General features: G+C 33.3%; 3 protein-coding genes and 1 non-coding gene across 14 annotated transcripts in view; 2 read left to right on the plus strand and 2 right to left on the minus strand.

The window, feature by feature from the left end:
• Nucleotides 1-4308: 4308 nt before the first annotated feature.
• Nucleotides 4309-6642, minus strand: cpa (F-actin-capping protein subunit alpha). Its single transcript, XM_085197416.1, has one exon. The coding sequence runs from the start codon at nt 6534-6536 to the stop codon at nt 5652-5654; it is 885 nt and encodes a 294-aa protein (XP_085053542.1). The 5' UTR covers nt 6537-6642; the 3' UTR covers nt 4309-5651.
• Nucleotides 6643-6876: 234 nt separating this feature from the next.
• Nucleotides 6877-8074, plus strand: ND-B14.7 (NADH dehydrogenase (ubiquinone) B14.7 subunit). The gene is made up of 2 exons (XM_085197417.1): nt 6877-7464; nt 7964-8074. Exons 1-2 carry the CDS (start codon nt 6972-6974, stop codon nt 7972-7974), a joined length of 504 nt encoding a protein of 167 aa, XP_085053543.1. The 5' UTR covers nt 6877-6971; the 3' UTR covers nt 7975-8074.
• An 886-nt stretch (nt 8075-8960) lies between these two features.
• Nucleotides 8961-20606, minus strand: part of RIC-3 (RIC3 acetylcholine receptor chaperone) — a 33242-nt gene continuing 21596 nt past the window's right edge. For 6 of the 11 annotated variants that reach the window (XM_085197414.1, XM_085197412.1, XM_085197411.1 and 3 more), the window contains 6 exons: nt 14868-15587; nt 14401-14484; nt 13051-13173; nt 12455-12527; nt 12010-12065; nt 8961-11461 (listed from right to left, as the gene is read on the minus strand). In XM_085197414.1, the coding sequence (XP_085053540.1) occupies nt 11348-11461; nt 12010-12065; nt 12455-12527; nt 13051-13173; nt 14401-14484; nt 14868-15587 (1170 nt within the window). In that variant the 3' untranslated portion in view covers nt 8961-11347. Of the gene's footprint in view, nt 11462-12009; nt 12066-12454; nt 12528-13050; nt 13174-14400; nt 14485-14867; nt 15588-16825; nt 16903-20606 lie in introns of all 11 variants that reach the window. The other 5 variants (XM_085197415.1, XM_085197413.1, XM_085197410.1 and 2 more) reach the window with 1 other exon arrangement.
• TRNAD-GUC (transfer RNA aspartic acid (anticodon GUC)) lies at nt 13512-13583 on the plus strand. The gene has a single exon. It is a non-coding gene; the product is annotated as a tRNA-Asp (tRNA).

The following is a 20606-nucleotide window of genomic DNA, read 5'->3' on the forward strand; positions in this document are numbered from 1 at the left end:
CATAATAGTTGTGGGTTCGATCCCCACTTGAGGTATTGAATTATTTTTATTTTCTCAGTCTTGTAATAAGACCAAACGTGGTGTTGAGTTGCGCCAGTAAAAAAGTAATGTTTCGAAAATCAGGGGCTGCGTGGAGGAAATGTTTTAACATCAGGTTATCAAGTCTGCCAGAAGATTCAGATTTTGAACTTATAACTTACGAAGAACTAACAAAATCGCAGAACTCAGAGCATAACAAGTCTTATACATATTAAATATATAAACATTACACTTGAAACGGAAGTGTGTGATACGAGAACTGGAATTGGTCAATATTATGAGAATTTGATAAGAGGACAAACATAAGGTTAAAAAGACAATTGCAATTTTACTTCAGTTTTTTTAAGTACCCTCTTGGTGGTTATTGGTTATTATTAGTTACTTCATCTCACGAGAAGAAAAAGAAAATCTCATATATGATAATCTTACTAAACGTGATGACGAAAATGATGATGGTGTTGATCAAAATAATGATAATAACGATATTGATTACACATATATACCTACAACTATTACTACTACCGAAAGAATGGGGTGTACCTAAAAATTTTTAAGCGTCTTCATTTTGCCGTCATCAATATCTAACAAACGTCGTACAGGAGACGCCTTAAATATTTAATTTATTCTGTTCTTTAACATTTGTTACTATAGCAGAAACAGAAATATATCATCTGTGAAAATCCATGAGACAGCCTGATGACAAACAGAGAAACAACACAATCTTAGAGCCTCTTATACCCTTTAAATACGGAACCCTAAAAAAGAAAGATATTATAATAATCATATGTTATAGTACTACAACATCTCATATTCTGAAACATAAAATGTATAAGTATAGTACAAATCGGTATCAGTTTGCTGATTTAATCTGACTTAAACGGTAATTAAGGTCTCAGAGTGCAACATTAAATGCAATTTTCCGGTTTTAGCACTGCACTGCCTATTTAGATTTACTCTTCTGATAAATCGTTATTTATACCGTACAAGTTTCTTGACATCATTCTTTAAATAACTTTTCCACTTTAGTTTGAGGAATGTTCAAGTTGTTTTGCTGAATGCTTTCTAGTGTAGCTAAGTATGCAGCTTCAATTCTTGGTTTCATGTTGAAAAGAATGTGACTATAAAGCGATGGATGTGGATTTGGAATTCTCACTTGAGGAAATAAATTATTATGTTAAAAATCACGGCGTTGAGTTCCTCCACTCAACACGCAATACTATGTTCATTCTGTCTACCATACTACCTATATGTAAAGGAAGCAGGATAAATTAACTAACCAGGCAGCACACGGCAGTATGTCTGGCAGCGGGCGTCGAAAGGTGATATGATGATGTCGACGATGATGATATAGAAAATACGGTAATTGATAATTACACAAAGACACTTTCTACTCAGATGCACTGTCTTAAGCTTAACACTAAGCTCTTTTAGTCTACAATAATCATATAAATCGCATAAAATATAAACAAAAAGCTACCACCGGTTCAGAAGGCAGTTCTGCTGAGAAGAGCCGGCAAGAAATATATTTATATAAATATTTATATTTAATTTCCTCAAATGAGAATCGAACCCATAATCCTTCGCGATTACAGCCGCCCGCCTATGGCCCTGCACCACGACTCGCCTCAATGCGAGATTACAGCATGAAATTGGAGAAAAAGCTATCGTTACCATTTTAAAAATTTAAACAATAAAAATACAAAAAAAATCCTAAAAAAAAATATCATTTTGTCAAAATCCAAAAGAAAAGTTTGGCCAATGCTTAAAAAAATAGTTAATAAAAAAAGGCTTTTCCGAATACTCTGTAGATTCAACGCTGTATAAATGTCTGTGGTGTCCAGTAGATTGGTGTTTTTAGTTACACGTTCCATTGTTAAACATCCATTTTTCGATATTCTCCTATTTTTTTCAGCTTCTCGCTTTATACACGTCTGGGAAGCTAGTGTTAAGACACTCCGTTCCCATTAAAACATTTCTATTTTAAATTTTCCGTTGAATTCAGGAGGCAATGCGTGTTAGTGGTGGAATAAAATGAAAATATTAAATATTTCATTTCCTTGAGTGGGAATCAAATTCACAACCTGTTGCGTTTACCTTGCACGTTCAGAACGATAATACCATTAAGTTATTATTTTAATAAGTTATCGAATTTGTACCCTTTTATATACGGGTTACAGTGTGAAGCTAAAAACAAAACTAAACCTACCCAATAATTTGAAAGAGCTTCATATTTTCTCTGCAAAAGTTAATTTCAAAACAAACGTTTGCGGTGTCCAGTAGATTAGTTTCAATATTTGTTTTAGTTTTGCTCTGCATTGTCGAATATTCGTGAAAATAGAACTTTTAATACAAAGTTCTGGTTAAATCAAGTTTTTGTGTTGTTTTTAGTGGTTTATAGATTTTTTGTTGTTTACATTGCTTCTATTTTTTGAATGAAGACTTTTTTTAATTGGTGTCGTGGCACTGCGCCATAGATAACAATAACTGTAAACGCGACAGTTTCGAGTTCGATTCCCACTCCGAGGAATGAATTGTTTTTATATTTGTATATTCTCATTCTCTTTAACAGGACAAATCGCGGCGTCGACATCTTCGACGTGCCTTTTGATTTAACACGCTAACACGCAATGTCAATATCCTGCTATATAGATACAGCGTGAAGGTATAGTTTTTTTCCCAAGTCTGCCTATCCTAGTGGATGTGACCAAATATTAACTTAACCTTGTACTACCAAGTAGTCGTAAAAATATTTCAAATATAATCATTGAAAGACAGTCTTGCAACTGTAAACGCGACAGGTTGCGGGTTCGATACTCACTCGAGCAAATGAAATATTTAATATTTTCATTTCTTCACTCTGGTAATCTGCTGGTAAACCCACACTGCCTCCATCGCACTGCATCCTTCGGCAGACGGTTGGGAACTAGAAATACTTAATCAGATCAAACTGTCACTAAGTATATTCCCACTGTCTATGTACATACGGACTATAGCGTGAAACAAAAACACAACCATTTCCCTTCATACGTATACAAGTTACAAATTACAAACAAAAGACGTCACAAGAATCACCAGAAACATATTACGAAGTGAATATAGAATACAAATTCGATATCTCATTAAGCTGGCGTGACTCACCTCGCCCGCTTGGACCGCGGCGGACACGTCATTCAGTGATGCGTTTTCCTTTCATTTTATTTTTTATAAATATTTCTTCTCAGTGTATTGAGGATGTCGTGACGCAAGGACACACTTCCGCCACTCAATACATAATACCTCGAGAGTTCGGCGGACAGTGGGGAAAGGAAGTCTCTTAATATTAGGTTCCCAGGTTCCCAAAGCCTATACCGCTATGTGTATAGGATACAGCGTGAAGTTAAAAAATGTACCATCTATATTATACTTTCATTATAATTTTTTAACCAATTTCAAAAGCATAAAAAAACTGGGTTTAAGCTTCCTCAGATATACTCTCTTTCAAGACATTGCATATTGGGTGGCGGAATTCAACGCCGAGATGTCTTGTTCCCAGAGTGAGAAAATTAATATTGTTAATATTTCCGCGAATAGGAATCGAACCCACATACGTCGCGTTTGCAGTTACACTGCGCTGTTCCCCCGCATTAGTTAAATATAAATAAACAATTTGTATGTTTAAGAGGAAGATTATTATATATTATAACTTGGAATAATATATTTAGTTTTTACCTGTATCATGGTCTAAATTAAAAATGTTTTAATTTTTCATGAAAATATATAAATAATAAATGTAAAAACAACCCTACATAAGTCATTTATGTCTTATCATTTACTTAAGTTATCAACTATAGTTAATATTTTTATCAAGATAATTGATACAATGCCCCACCCACTCTCTTGTAATGAGTCAGCCTGTCAACAAACAAATGAACTGACAATATTAAAGTAATTTTTAAGTTAATACCCCAAAGTGGGAATCGAACCCACAACTGCCTTAATTTAATAAAAGTTTAAGCTCCAGTTAACTAGCCTTAGGTGTAATAAGTTACATTGTCATAATTGAGCTATAATATAGCCCAGTCTATTCCAATGTAAATCCAATGTAAAAAAATCTATTTGAATCAATAGTTTTCGAGATAATCTTGTTCATCCAAACAATCACTTCAGCTCCATAAGATAAGTTGTTAAATAATCTAGTAAATGCATAATTATAAAATGTCCTTGCAACACCACTATATAATGATAACATTATCCCTGTACTATTTAAACAGAAATAAATAAAAAATATAGTTAGCAACATTTTAATATATATTTTTATTCAAATGAATTCAATCATACATAAATTTTTACGGAATACTTGAATTTAATGTACCATCTTGTAAATTATAATAATTACAAAATAATAAACCTTACTGTGTTTTACATACATAATATATAAAAAGTTAATGCTCTCCTCCGCACTCTCGACGCCATAAATTTCTATCCACATAATGTTTTGAGCAAACCTCTTTTGATTTTTTATTGAATAAAATCAATATTGTGCTCTTTGCCGCTATCATAGAAGCTATATGGATCTTTAAACTATTAAATGCACCATCCAAAGTCCACTTTGTCAATAGTAACAGTGAACTTTCTATAGTTTGCTAAAACATTTCAGCCTGTCTAGAACTATCATCAATTCTTTTCTAGAACATACTTCGGTACTAGTAGAATAATTTCAAATTTAGTTAGATAAAGAGAGGAGCTCGGACAATATAGGTTAACACATATTTAGCATAATTTTAAACCAAGGCTTAGATCGTAAGTCCCAGGCACTTCTTTGAACTCCTCAATCTAAAATTTGATAGGCATTCGTACGGTAAAACCGTGGAATCCAAAGTACTTTCTTTTGCACCATTCAAAGTATACATTGTTAGTAATGGGTACTAATCATGCAAGCAATATTCAAAACTAATATACAAATAATACTGATGTTCACATTCAATGGATGGAAATGTTCCAGAGGGTGCGGCGTCCCTAGACGTTGGTTTCAATGGGATCAAATTGTTTAATAATATTAATAAAATATCTTATATAGTGTGAAATTACCAGTTTCACTAACGCTTAGTTAGTGTTTAGCAAATTGAGCATTTTTTCTATATTTCTATACTTTTTTCTTTATTAAGTAAATCCAAAGTCTAGTGATCGCCTCAAGCAATAGTTATTTGATATTTTTTTAGAATATATCTTCTCTGTAATTGACACAACATTAGATCAAACAAACAAAATCAGATTTATATTGCTTACACAACAATTACTCTGCGATAGGAATACTTTTATAACTGAAAAATTTAAATTAGTACAAAATAGGGTTGGCTACGAGCGGACACTACCCTACAACAGTCTCTCCACCAACCAAACCATCAGTTAGTACAGTACTCTCTCTGAAATAAAAATTATCATAATTCCACTTTAAAGCGGGCGAAGCGTTCAATATCCTTTCATAATGAGAGTAACAAAATGCAATAAAATTTAACAGTTACAATAGCGATTTGTCTATATACTCATAGATAAATAGGCGGGCGGCCGCCAGTAAACATTTGAACAAGATATCCTCTCGCGAGACTATGTACAGGCGTGGCGGGCGCTCGGGGTCATTGGCTCTTGAGCTCCTTGCCGATGGTGTAGGACACGAGGCGCGCCCAGTCGATCTTGCTGCGCGTCACGGGCAGCTGCCGCCGCAGCGCCTTGAACGTGGTGTCGCTCATCGTCTTGTAGTTGTCCGAGATGGCGGTCTGGTACGCATCCTCCGCCTCGCACACCAGCCGCACAGCCTCGCGGGCGCAAGCCGCCTCGCCTCCACTTCCTTGAGGGAGAGCCGCCCGTACCTCCTTCGAGCTCACCAACTGCACGTTGCCATCCTCGTAGTAATGCACCTGCACGCGAAGCATGCCCCGCAGCTCCACCGCCGCCCCGCTTCCCGCGCCGCCCACCGTCAGCGACCACACCGACCGCCACCGTCCGTTCCAGTAGTTCTTGGGCTGGAACTGGTGGTCCTCGATGCAGGCTACCAGAGCCACGGCGCCGCCCTCCAGCGCGCGCCCCACCACAAGGCTGGCACCGTGCTTATAATGCTCCGCTACGTACGTAGACAGCTCTACGTCGAGCGCGGCGCGCCAGGGCTCCGCGGCTCGGTCGCCTTCGAAAGGCTCATACTCGGACGCCTCCTTGCGAAGGTGGTCGTACTTGAAGGAGCGCTTGGAGCGCGGGTCGAAGAAGCGGCCGCCACCGAGATCGTTGTGGTCGGTGACGAGCGTGTGCAGCTCGGAGCCGTCGAGGCGCACGGGCGTGAGCTGATCCTTGTTGTACTGCGCGAAGGCGCCGCTCGCGCCCTCCTTGAGCAGCGTGTCATTGTTCAGGAGCACCCTCACGTCATTGAACACTTCATTGAACTCCCCCGGGGGCGAGTGCAGTATAAAATCCGAAACAATTCTCACTTTTTCCTGATCACTAATCACTTCGTCACCGTCCGCCGCCATTTTTGGTAGTTTTGACACAAGCACAGCGCCACAGATGAGGAACACCAGCGAGAGCGACCATCAACAACCGCACCAAGTGACAACTGACAACTTGATGACGGAAGGAAGTGCGACTAGACTGCCCTATGCACGCTGTACAGTGCTCACTATACAGTGTGCGCCGCAAGTCGTGACACTTAGGAAATTTTTTAAATCATTAATAATTTGAATTTTATTGTTATAATAATCACTAAAATATATATTATAGAGTATGTAAAATAATACTAATAATTATAATTAAGATATGAATCCTGTCTTTTGTAATAATTTTTTAATATAGTAATATTTTAAAGCTAAAAATCACTGTCATTGTCAATTTGACAGCTGGATCTATATTCCTTTTGATGGCTGTTGTGTAATAATTTCGGAAAGATATTCGATTAAAAATACGAAACTATGTTGTCATATAAATACTACGACACGCCTGAAGGGCAGGACGTTTATAAAAAAGTTTTTGTGACTTCAAAATATGCTGCTCTTAGTGGAACCGCGTTTGCAACTATGGATGTTCTTATGTATTCTCATCCCAAAGGAATTTTCAACACTGTGTACAGATATGCCTACTTCGTGGGTCCCTTGGTCGGTATGGCGACTGCTTTTACTGTAACTGCGAACACCGCTCAAAATATTCGCGGTAAAAACGACAATCTTAATTACTTCCTTGGAGGTGCCGTCTCTGGTGCTCTATTCAGTGTTTGGCAGAGGTCTGGTGTGATCGCTGTGCCAGCAGCCATAGCCCTTGGTGTTGTAGCGATGATCAAGAAAACGGCAATAGATGAAAACTGGACCCTGTTCCCCCCAGTCACCACTGCTCACAAGTCTATCAAATCTGTTAAACATGACTGGTCTTTAGTCAAAGATATTGAGGAACTGAAAACTTGGACTAAGGGTAAGATAAAATTAAACTATGATTTATACAGCAGGGTAAACATTGAACAAATTATAAAAACACATAATTCCTCACTTTCTATCTAATGTTTTTGAGACATTACTGTGCTTAGTCTACCAGAGCAAATATATTAAACACTGTTCCTATTAAGACACTTCTGTTCCCCCATTTCCACAGAATTCTGGAGGCATAGTGTGTTGGGTGGTGGAACTCAACACATTGTCTCAAAAGTTATGTAGAAAATTAAGTTTCTTGCAGGTTTGTAATAAAACAACAAAAATAATAAACAAATTGAGGACTATGTGTTACAGTGGCACAGGACCTGAGAATATATGCAACGGTTATAGATTTCATTGAGAAATTAATTATTGTCATTTCCTAGTTTTGGTAACAAGATAAAATATATATAAAAATATAAAAATTTTAATCTTTTGTTATTTTACACTGTATCAGTTTATGGTAACAATTTTGTCTAATAACTGTAATCTTTTTTTTTCAGGTACAAACTAATTTTAAAATAAAGGGATGAAGTGATGTAGAATCCAAATAGACTGTAAATAAAATGAAGAGTTAATCAAATCTGCTTGAAATAAATCAAAGTTGTTATAAATTGTGTGGTATTTTTTTTATACTAATTATATTTAATATACTGTTCTGTTTTTTCCTCTTATAGCAGGGTAGAATGAGAGTTTCTAGTGCCGAGCTACACTACATTCTCCCCCTTTCATCATAATTTGAGTATTTGTTGTGTTTGGTGCCTGAATTTAACCTGGCACTTTGTCATAGCAGGCAATTGAAAATAATTAATTGCCATGAGTGAGAATCAAACCCACAACTTTTGTGCTTAGTATTGAATCCTGTTTCAATGTGCCATGTTACTCATATAAAACACAGCTTGCATATATATGGATTTAAAAATATTCTCAATTTATTTTATGAATTTGTATATGATACAATTGTGATGTAGGTTATTATATTTAACTAATTGTGGGTTTACTCCCCATTCTGATTTTATCACTCTACAGAGTTACTACAGTAACAAAAATGGTGCTGGGTTTTGCAAATCAACAAAAAGGAATGGCTCTACCAACATTGCCAAATACCCAATTTTCGAAGGAAATTTCGATTTTTAGACATAAAGTTGAATATCCCGATGGGGACAGGCATAATCCTGCTTTTGCTGGATTATTAGACATAGTTTTAATAGATACAAACACTTTCATAGAAAGTAAGTATATTCTTACATTCTACTTTGAAAACTTAACTGCCTTGGGTACATAGTAATTCAAAACAATATAATTTAAAGTGATCTTTTTAAATTAAAAAGCTTGTTATTATTATCTTTCACCTCTTTTGGAAGCTTGATTGAAAGTGGGGAAACGGATGTGTCTTGATGAGAACAGACAATATTAACACTAGATTCCCAGATCTCTTAAAACTAGGTTCCCAGATTCAGCATAAAGCTAAAATAAATATAATTTACAATAAAACACCTCTCTTTGTTAAACATTTATTTCTTAAAAAACTATCAAACAAGCAACTGTAAACTGAAGCAATAAATAACAAAATGCTAAAATTCAACACACAAATTCCATAAACTGCTAAAAAATAATGTTTCATAAATCATTCTAAAATTATTTATATATTTTTTTATTAATTTCTGCTCACACGAAAAGGAATGTCCATGTGTTCATTGAAATAATTCCATTTCCATACATTTGTAATCACAAATATAATAAAAAATTTATAAAGAAAATAGTGCATTCTTATATAAATAAGTAAAAAAACTAAATGATTTATTCAAATTATCTATTATTGCATTGAAACGTGAAAGTGAAGCAAATAGGGGAAAAAAGGAGGATTAAATGCAGAAGTTCAAGAAGCCACACTGGAAGTAGAAAATCATAATAATTATTAATGAATCTGTAAAAATTTGAACATATTTGGTATCGTCCAAGCATTAACAAAAATAGGGTATTGATTTTTATTATTTCCTGCAATTTTTATGTAATTATTATTTAATAGCTGTAAGTTCTAACTATATGATATAAATCCAATATTTTTTTGCAGCTTCACCTTTTTACCTATGGCAACATTCAACGCCACGCTTCATCTATTAGAGCATGCCAATGAAAATTTTAATTTAAATCAGCTTCACGCTGTATCCCGCACACGGCAGGGTTGGCAGAGGGAACCTAGTGTTAAGACACTCCGTTCCCCACTTTCTGCCGAATTCTGGAGGCATTGCGTGTTGAATGGCAGAACTCAACGCCGCGCAATGAAAATTTATATGCAAATAATTAAAAAAGCAGCGTTAAGTTCCGCTACTCAACACGCATTATTCTTAAAACTGTGGGGAATGGAGTGACTTAACAATGCGTCACTTTTATCTATTCTGCTGCGGGTAAAACTGTGAAACTGCCTCTTTGCTTTTAATTCAAAATAATCTAAATTGAATTTCACATTTGTATCTATGTAACATTTACAAAAGTGCATAAACAGTTATTTCTTATTCAAAAGTTTAACTATAAAGAAAAATACATTTTATAAAATTTAAAGAAACATTATAACATTCAAATATAACAGACATTATAATAACAAAAATGCCAACTTTTAATAACTTGACTAGAAATAATCACAATTATTTTTTTCTACTATAAAAATGTTCTTTTTTGTGAGATTTCGACACTCATTATAATACAATAAAATTTAATTATAAATAAAGTCTATTCGATATTTTTATATTCAATTAAGTAAGTATGTCATAAAAAAGATAACGAAAGTGCAAAAAGAGAATAGAGATTTGGAAGTCGTAAATATTATGTATATACAATGAAATATAAAAGCAATTGCTAATCAGATTGATACTTGGCACATTAAATAAAACCTGTTTTCATAATTATTACTGTAACTTTTTAACGAATCATATTAGATTTTAACTAAATAATTAAGTCCAAAAATCGAAAAAGACATATTATTTTGCTTTTTAATTTAAGACCGTCAAATATTATTTAATTTAAAATTATCATAAAAATTTGTCTAATAACTTTGGCACACAAATAGAACACCAATCAAAGTTGCAATAAATTCGTAACTTAATTTTTTTATGAAAAAATAATTTCATATTATTTATTATCTGTATAGTACAGATTTTGAATCTTTTTATACCGTTTTAATTTTATTAGTTTTCAGTTTTAATTTGAACTGTCTATATTTTCAAGGAGATAAAAAATATAATTATAATAAAATGCTTTTGTGAGAAGACTAAGAAGTCTAATATTATTAGAACTGTTAAATTATTATAAATCTATTTATAATTATATTACCTTTTTATATTGAATATTAATCTATAAACATTAATAGGAGTTTATAATAAAAAAAAATAAGTACTCTATCATCAAAATGGCGGTTAATATTTTTTAATTACACAGAGTATAATATAAATTTATATTCCACTAAGTTAAGATAAAAACTACGTATATTTAAAATTGTATATCCATTACGTAGAAAACTATACCGAAGCTAGCGATATATGTATTGATTTAAATTTATATAAAACATTGAAATTATGAATCAATCATACGAAACAACTACATATTATTATTCGAATATAAACAATTTTATCATTGAAAAAAACAATAATAGAAAAAAGAATTACTTTAATATTTTACCCTACTGTCCATTATTACTAATCGTTTTTTAATTTATAGGATTAAAATCACATAAATAAAAAAAAATATCTATATGTTCATAGAATAGATAGAATATAATTTCAATTTTTTACATGTGTTTGTCGGTTTGTCTGTCTGTATGTGTCTGTTTGTACAAAAAATGTAATCAAAACATACACAACTAGCCTCCCATCCTTCCTAACGCTATCAGTTCATTTCTTAACAATTGGTTCCTCTTCTTCTTCTTCCTCTTCCTCAATCTCTTCTATTTCTTCTATTTCCTCGATTTCTTCAATTTCTTCCTCCTCAGATAAATCGTCTTCTTTCTGTGAAGAATATTTATATTTAAATATATATTATAGTAGTCGTCGTTTGCATCGCCATGATCAGTGTGTAGTCGGGAAGTCACTCAGAAGTGAATCTGCACTACCGACGCACAGTTCAGCTCAGTTCTTAATTTATGGCTCTTTGAGCATGCCTTTTGTCGTGATGTTGTATTATGTTACATGATGAGGGAACTTTCTTATAGTATAAAACCAGGAAAAGGCGGACACAAAAGTTTAGTTATCGAATAGACATCGAGGAATCATAGAGGAGACGTTCCAAGGAGAAGAGGAGAGGGACAGCGTGACGGACAATGAAGTCGTGAGGCAAAACTAGTTGCTAGTGCCAAGTAAGTGGAATTAGATTAATCACAAAAATAAAACAGATATTATATGACACAATAGGAGAATGCACGTCAAAAAGGAGAATGCATGTATTGTCAAGGACAGTCAGTGAACTACCCACGAAATTATACAAGAAACATCCTATTAGTAAATACAAATATTTTGGTCATTATTTAGATCCGCGAGTCAACATAAAAAAACTGTACCTCTGCTGCTGGTTGCGTGAGCCCACTCGCCGTTGTAAAATCATCTACCGTTGATTCTGGAATAAAAATTGTGTAGAAATGTATTTTAATTTTTTTTCCCCGCACCCTGCCCTACCCTGCTATATGAGGGACACAGCGTGAACTTAAAGAACAAGAATAAAAACATAAAGCATTAAAATGTTACAAAGTTAACAAAGCTTTTTTCGGAATCAACAATGACTTTTTATTATAATTTAATAGAAATATTTAAAATAAACTACTTGACTAGGTTTGAATACTCTTAAGTAGGTTAAGTAGGTAGGTGAATGAATTATTGTTTTTAATATTTCATTTCCTCGAGGTGCTGGTGGTTTCCTCGTGGGAATCGAAGCCACATCCTGCATTTAGAGTCATAGGCTTTATATATTAATAATGATAATTGCTATAGATAAATAAGTAATATTACCTAGGTCTCTGTCAGGTGTGTCGCGCGGCGCGTCTTGTATCAGGGAGAGTGTGATCTTCCCGCTAACCACCAACTATAAATTTAAAAAGAAGGATTTTTTGTTATCTGTATTCTTTTACTATAAAATATATTGTTAGGTATATATATAGGTAAAATAGTTGATTTTTTATTCATTATTTGCTTGTGTACAAAATAACGGAAAAATATTTTTTTCAAGAAATATGTGGAGTATCCGTACTTAATGCAATTTTTAAAATACAATAAAAAAATCAGATTCATGAATCCCGCACACAGCAAAGTAGGCAGATAGAACATAGTGTTAAGACAGTCTGTTCCCCATTTTTCGCCGAAAAAATAAATTTTTTAACGGTTAAAATATGGACATAGGTACATATAAAAAATGTAGAAGTGAAGTGGAGTGAAGTAATGATCTTAATTAAATAATGTTCTTTCTGATTACGGTTGTATTTTTTTATACAAATATTACAAAAAATATATATGTTTAATAGAAATAAAAAGAAACTTTTTAATAGAAATGAAAAGGAAGAAAATATACGATAATTAAACAATAATAACCAAAATAAACATAAACTTACCGGAGCCCTATCGCTGGGCTCGGGCTTCGCCCCATCCTTCTGTTCGAAGTCCGCAATCAGAACACGTGACTGTTGCGGAATCTCCGTTTCGAGGAATATTGACTTCACATCATCAGCTTCGTGCTGTAAAGACATATTTATTTTTCTTGTAATTAAACTCTGTTATTTTTTATTTTTAATATTTTTACACCGTTGTATTTTCGATCTTTGAACTGTCAAAGATTTTTTTAGAAACGAAGTTGAATACTTTGTATTAAAAATTATTTTATTAAAATATTTTAATTATTATGATCCTTTGCAAATGATATAGAAATAAATTTACACGAGCTAATCCTCGTGCGAGTCTCTAGTATAATTTAAAACAATATTTTATCAATTCTTAAAATAAATGACATAGAGATAAAAATCGTTTATCGACTCGTAGTATTATCGTGTATCGTAATTTCAACACTTCTATCACATCTTCGGTAGTATAGTGGTAAGTATCCCCGCCTGTCACGCGGGAGACCGGGGTTCGATTCCCCGCCGGAGAGAACACTTTTTTTATTTTTTTTTTCAGTTTACAATTGTTTTTTTTTTTAATATAGTAATAATAGTCTTTTATGCCACTTTTCCCACAGTAATTTAAACTATTTTATTTTAAATTTCTTTTCGTGCACTGCTAGTGATGGTTTTGTTAGTATATTAGAGAATATTAATATGAATAAATACAATACTTTATATAAGAAATATATATATTTACTATACGACATTAACGACAGCCACAAATATAACAAAAACAATTACAAAAACGAGTGTTAATATAGACTATATCACTGACTGGAATGTAATATTCCTATTAATTTTCTACATATTGCAGCTATTATTGAAAATAAACAACTATAATTCAAATTAGTTTTTTTTAGTTTATTTCAGCATATCATTCATTACAATATAAAATTTAATTAATAAATACATTCAATTAAACGTCAAAACATATTTTGTTGACGAAATTGATATAATGTAGGTCTAATATATTATATATATATTGGAACAATCTGTAAGTATTTTTTAAGGAATTCTAACACAAAACAACGTGCTGTTTCAGGTTTTTAGCTCTTATAGTGGAATTGAATTATCAAAAAGGAATCATATTCAAAAATCCTAATTAAATATTACTTTATTGGAAGAAGGTAGAATAAGAGTGATATTTATGATATAAATATTGTAGGTCAACGGTACAGAACCTTCGTTGGATGACACCGACTCACACTTGACCATTCTATTTTATCATATGCAACATTTCATGCAAACACAACATCAATCATACAAAGTTTGAACCACGTGTACTACAGTGATATAGGGTCTTACCGGTTTAGGTGGTAAAGGTTTGGGCAGCTCCGGTTTGTAGGCACCACCATCAGCTGGATGAGCTGTTAACTCCATGCCGATTACCTGGTAATAAGTGGTAATAAAAATATATGGTTTAGTGATTACCTGGTTATATGTATTTGGTGGATATGTTAATAATGTTGTTATTGTAATAATGTGCCCGATTACCTCGTATTTTTGGGTTCAAGTCAAATTTAAACGAAAGCGACTTTTGAGATAGTTCTTTAGTGTAAGATAGTAAATAAATAGTTAACGACTGAATTGAGAAGGATTTTACGTATCAATATGTTGAACAGTTCATTTTTTTTCGCCTACCAAAGCATGAAAATCATAATAAATCATGTGTTGGACTCGAACCTACAAGCGCCTTTACAGACATTATTTCAAGCCACAATGGCCCCAATTATATAACTAATAATGAAATCTAATTTTTTAACCTTACATACCTTTACACTTTGATTCTCCTCTACATTCCCTTCCACAACAGGTGAGTCCTCTTTGATGGCCTCTTCAAGTAACTCTGGTGTTGTTTCTTTTTGCTTTTCTTCTTCTTTTCGTTCTTCATTTAAGAAATCGTCTACTGATTTTGCTAGGTCCTGTTTAGGTTCTACTTCATCTGATTGTACAATTTTATTGATTTCTTCAATATTTTCTATTACAAGTTGTTCTTCATGTTCCTTTTGTTCTTGAATATCCTCAACAATGTTTTCGCTTGGTACTTTTTCTATATCAGAGTTGTCATATTCTTTAGCAGCTTCCTCTAACTCTTTCTCTTTCTGTAAATCGTTTTCTTCTATCTTAGATAGCTCAAATTGTTGAACAGATTCCTGTGGCACATTTTCGTTCGTTTGATTTTCTTTAACTTCTGCTGATTTTTCATCATTTATTTCTTGCGAAATGACTTTTTTTCCATCGTCTTTATCTGATTCAATAAGATTGGTATATTTTTCTATTTCATTTTGGGAATTTTCTGCGAGAGTTTCTAAGTCAATCTTTCCGCTAATTTTATCTACATTTGTTTGTGATTCAATTTTCTCTGGAGAGGCTTCTTTTTGGGGTTCAGGAGATTCTTTAGTTTCCCGATATTCGCTAGCGACTATGTGAACAGGACCACTATTCAAAAGAATAGTTCCATTGGTGTATGGGCGAGCATTATCCTGTGCTTCCTAAGAAAAAGATAAAGGAAAAATTACTATCACTGACATTGTTTTTTTTAAATATAAACTAATGTACAAAAAGCCAATATCTACAACTCAAACTCAATTCAACTCAAAACATCATCTAATTTCGATCTTACGAAAGTGTACAACAAATATCTACACGCAAATTTTACTATGAAGAAAATATTTATCAGGACGGAAAAAGGTTTCTATATAAATAACAAATACTATTCAGGTTACACTAACAAATCTACCAAACAGCCAAATCTGCAAAAGCATAAAAATTAAAAAGTAGTCTATTTACTTTTACAGTCAAGCGAAATACTAAAACACTTAAAAACTAGTTATATTTGGAGACGCTAATTTTATTTTTTTAACATGTTATATTTTCTTTCAATTTTGATATTATTTTTTTTAGAGTTTAAATAAAATCAATTAGTTAAGATTTCAAAGATATTTAAGTTTAGTATGCCGTTAAGCCAGGTAGCTTAGAACAAACAGACAGATGAACAGCGAACGTTAAAAAAATATAGTGAAACGAAACAAATAGAAGGAAAACGCAATGGAAATGCAAACAGAAATAAATGAGCGAATTACTTATAAATTTCTACTACACTTAATACTGCCAAAAGGTATTTTAAGGCATTCCCTTCATAATCACATTTACTGTGCCAAGAACGTTGATCGTGAATTAATGATAAATTAAGATTTTGCAAAAGGAACGTGATTAAAAAAAACAGGTATATCATAAAAAAAAATTAAGACAGATAAATAAAATTTGGTGGTAAAGAATAAGTAAAAATCGTCTGATTAAGATCAATATATTGTAGTATGCTACATAATAATGAATGATGTCTCAATTTGAATATATAAAACTTGAATTTAATTGTAAATTGACGTCCATTATGTTCACTAAAAAGGGGTTTGTAATAAATATATATTTTTAAATTTAATCATCTTTAATTTATCCGTTAGTCAAGTTACCATAGATAAGCTAAATAACCACCAGCAAAAAAAATACCAACTTCATTTGGACAGTTTAAAACTTAAAAAAAACTACATATCTAAAACAATTACTATTCTACAAAAAATGGGAACAAATAAACAAGAACAAAAGACGATTTATTAGTCAGAAAAAAAGAAAAAATGTCAAATGAAGACATGATATAAAAATTAATGAAAAGAAACATGGTAAAGCTATGAGGAGCATTTCCACATGATGATGGGTGTGCATGCAAAGCCACCTGTCGTTGATTTTGAGTGTAGCTCGCCTCCATCTGCTGGTTGACCTCCGCTACCAGACCAGATATTGCCGATACAACTGTCGGCCGACAAGATTGTATTAAAATTTGTTATAATTCTCATTATTTTTATGTCATAGCAATTAGAACTAGATTTCAATACACTTATAGGGAAAACCATATTCATTTACTAAGTTTAAATTTTTATAAAAAATCATATGTTAATATATTTTTAAATATATTTGTTAAGATTTTTTGATAGGGACAATGTATGTACATTGTATTAATGCATAATTATATCATGTTATAGACATTGTAGGATAAAAATTATATATCATTGGAAAAGCAAATTAGTTACAAATTTCTTTTTCTTTTTTATTCTAGAAAAGGGACAACAATTGCAATTAACTAAACTGTTAGATCGTAAAGTCCTCGGATGTACAATATGAGTTCTTAACAATATTTTTATTTTAAAATTTATTTATCCTGTTACGTTACGACAGTTAAAATACATCTATGTAGTGTTATCGCAGTCCTGACTATTTCCTTTTAAAAAGTAATAATAATTTAAGAGTGCGTCATTTTTGAGTATATTATAATTTAGCTATATTTAATCTGTTTATTATCTGTAATTGTGCTTGCTATATAAAATGACAGTTCTTTATTCAAATTCTCAAGCCATATTTATGCCACAGATACTAATAAAATGCACTTTTTAAATGTAAACAAAGATTATGTAACAATGGCAATGAAATATAAAAATAAACTTTGACAGAAACAAAATAACGAAGGACGCTAAAACTAAAATAGCCCGACCGTGCATACATACTGTCTGGATGGCCGCCAAACTTTAGGCCGAGCTCTTGATAGATTGTTTAGTTACGATATAATTATTTCGAAATTTTCAGTTAAGTACATGCTGTTGATGCCTAACGTTTCTATTTTTGGGGGTAGATTTTTTTAAGTTTAAGATACCATTAGAATTTAATTTTCATCACGTTTTTTTATATTACATAGTACAAATCATTTTAGAACAATTATTAGGATATTTGAAATTTGACTATTTCAGAAATCAAGAATACAGCAATTGCATTTTTTTTGTAAATTAAGTATCTGTGGGTAAAAATGTTCGTTTTCTAACTACGCTAAACAAAATTCAAACAGGTACTTACATACGCCACTGCAGCTACAGATTTTTCGGTTTTCTAGTGCAGGCTGGCTTATATCATTTTACACAAAATCTAACTTAAACTTTGAATCCCAAATAGTATCGTAGCACTAAAAATGGTATCAATAATCAACAAGCAACAAGGCAACAAGGGATCCAAATGTCACAAAATCATTTTATATAATCTTTTCTTTTTGTTTATATTTTGAATAAAACGACATAACCTGACCTGCACCTACCACCACCAAATCTGTAGCTGTGGTGGTATTAGTACGTATGTTTATAAATACCACCAAACAAAACGGTCACCATGCCGCAAGCGAATATTAAACACCTAAGGATACATTCGGAACATCTGGCTCTTTCTAATGCTGTAAGTGTGAAAGAGTGAGACACGTCTAATAACGATAGTCAATTTGATATCCCTTATTATAATTATTGTATTAAATACTAAGATATCCTTTGGGAGAACCTTTGGGAGTATATCTATACAGAGTAAGTTAATTATGATATTGAGTAGGATATGAAATGTTTAAGCATTTTAATTAAATTTAAAAAATAATCTTATACATTTACGAAGTTGTCACTGCATATCGCCGATATTAACAAAAATTAAGAGGCTAAAATTCAAAAAGTCCATATTATTTGGGATGTGACGATGCACAGCATCTGTGAGAGGGCGCTGTATACTTCCCTTTGATTATCCAATGATTTTCACTTCCGGTTGCTGTCTTCGACCAATCAGCGATCGCCGGAAGTCACGTGGTCTCAGGTGGTAGGGCGCCGGAACGTATAATAGGCGACACTACGCTTCTTACCTCATAGCGTCGTTATTTCCCATCAGAGTAACATCGTTTAAAAGTGAAAGTGCTGTGGTAAGTGTAGTGTTGGAGGTGGAATTTCTTCACATCGTGAACCGGATTTCTATATCGGGCCTACTCCTGGAAAGGCCTCCAGCAAAGATGTTCATCCTCATCAAGAGAATTTGCTTTTGTGAAATTCAAAGGTAACAAAATGGACAACGGGTGAGTCATTTGAATCTCTTGTTTAACAAGTATCTACATGCATGTAATACTGTTCTATTGCTTGGTATTATATATACCAATACTGTAGTGGATTCTGAGCTTACCGAACACGGCTGTGTTATAACCTACAATAAGGTTAGGTATATGTCTCAGATTTTCAGCAGTTATGGCCCAATTTTATTCAACTAACGGGCATTGCAAAAAGCAAGAGGACTCATCGCTTGTTTAACGCTCTCGGCATAATGTCATGCGATGTAAATGGAGTTTACTAAATAAATCGGTTTTCACCGAGTTTACTTAGTTGTATTATCCATTAATATACTACCTTCGTTTAAATACGATAAATTCGTTAGGAACGTATCCTGAGCGAGTTATCAAATATATAAAAAATTCTGTTCTCCTCATATATATCAGGGAAGCGGATTATTTAATAGTTGCCAGTTGTCAAAACCAGATGGCGTTGCCTGTCACTCTGACGTGACACCGATCGATGACAATCAGAAATGGGATCGGAACAAGCTCCGGTCCCAACCACCTTATTCTGCGACATATATAAGTCTGTCTATTTTTAGATAAATCTTTTTTATTTATTTGTAATAGGATAATTACTAACGTTGTTGAAATGTTATAATCGCTGGGAGCATATCCTAAGCGAGTTAACGAATAACAATGGATAAATCTGCGTGGGAGTTTCTTTTGGCTTCTTTTGACAATTGCAGGCGAATACTCGGAAGAATTAGACACAAGGATTCGAAGACAATTTCAAAGCCTCCTGGCAGGAAAAGTGTTTCAAACACGGAATATCGGAGGTTCATTTTCTCAATCCTGGAGGAGTGAGGATAAAAGAATTGTGGATTTGCTGCTTATTCATGGTTACTGCTATCGCTGTGAACGTCATAACATTTAGCAATGGGCTCCATAGTATTTAGCAATCACGGGATCTTCTGTATGGCCTCTTCGGCAAAAGTTCTAGCCAGTCGCCTTATCTTAGTTGCCTTAAGAGGGACTCGGGCTATTACTTGACATAAGGTATGTCCAACTATTTAAAGTGCATTTATCCGTACATTAGAATTTAAAAAAGCTCGGTACTATTTTAATGCTCTCAATTGTACGGGAGGGGGGCAGTTATAAGGAGGCTGCCTCTGAGCGTATCGGAGGCAGTGGCTGATGGTTTGGGCTCCGTAGGCCCTTCCCGGTTTAATCGCGGGAATGCATCTAGCCATTTACCTCCATGCCACCAATAATCCTTTTCCAAGATTATTTGAAGCAGTTAGACCTTCGTCAACCGTACATGCATCAAAAATTGAGAAGCATGCGTTGAGTATGAAACTCTAGCACGTTTAATTATACATTAGCAATTGTCAAGTATCAGTGCATACCGGATATCGGAAGTATGGAGTGAGAACCCGCCGACGGGTAACACAAGCCCAGAACTTAGTACAAGGTGTTGCATGATTGTTAATAATTTTATTTAAATGTAACCGTATCTTCCTGTATACATGGTGTTAAGAAATACGGAGGCTGCCTATGGGTATATCGGAAACGGGTGTAGATGGTTTGGGGGCTCTGAAAACTCTTTTCGACTTAATAA

This window comes from Heliconius melpomene, chromosome 14 (genome assembly GCF_056956725.1).
Source record: "Heliconius melpomene rosina isolate 202511_hmr_F chromosome 14, ASM5695672v1, whole genome shotgun sequence".
In the NCBI taxonomy this organism is placed as follows: Eukaryota; Metazoa; Arthropoda; class Insecta; order Lepidoptera; family Nymphalidae; genus Heliconius; species Heliconius melpomene.

Excerpts from the sequence above, each read along its gene's own strand:
- cpa (XM_085197416.1), bottom strand. The coding sequence starts at position 6,536 with ATGGCGGCGGACGGTGACGAAGTGATTAGTGATCAGGAAAAAGTGAGA.
- ND-B14.7 (XM_085197417.1), top strand. The coding sequence starts at position 6,972 with ATGTTGTCATATAAATACTACGACACGCCTGAAGGGCAGGACGTTTAT.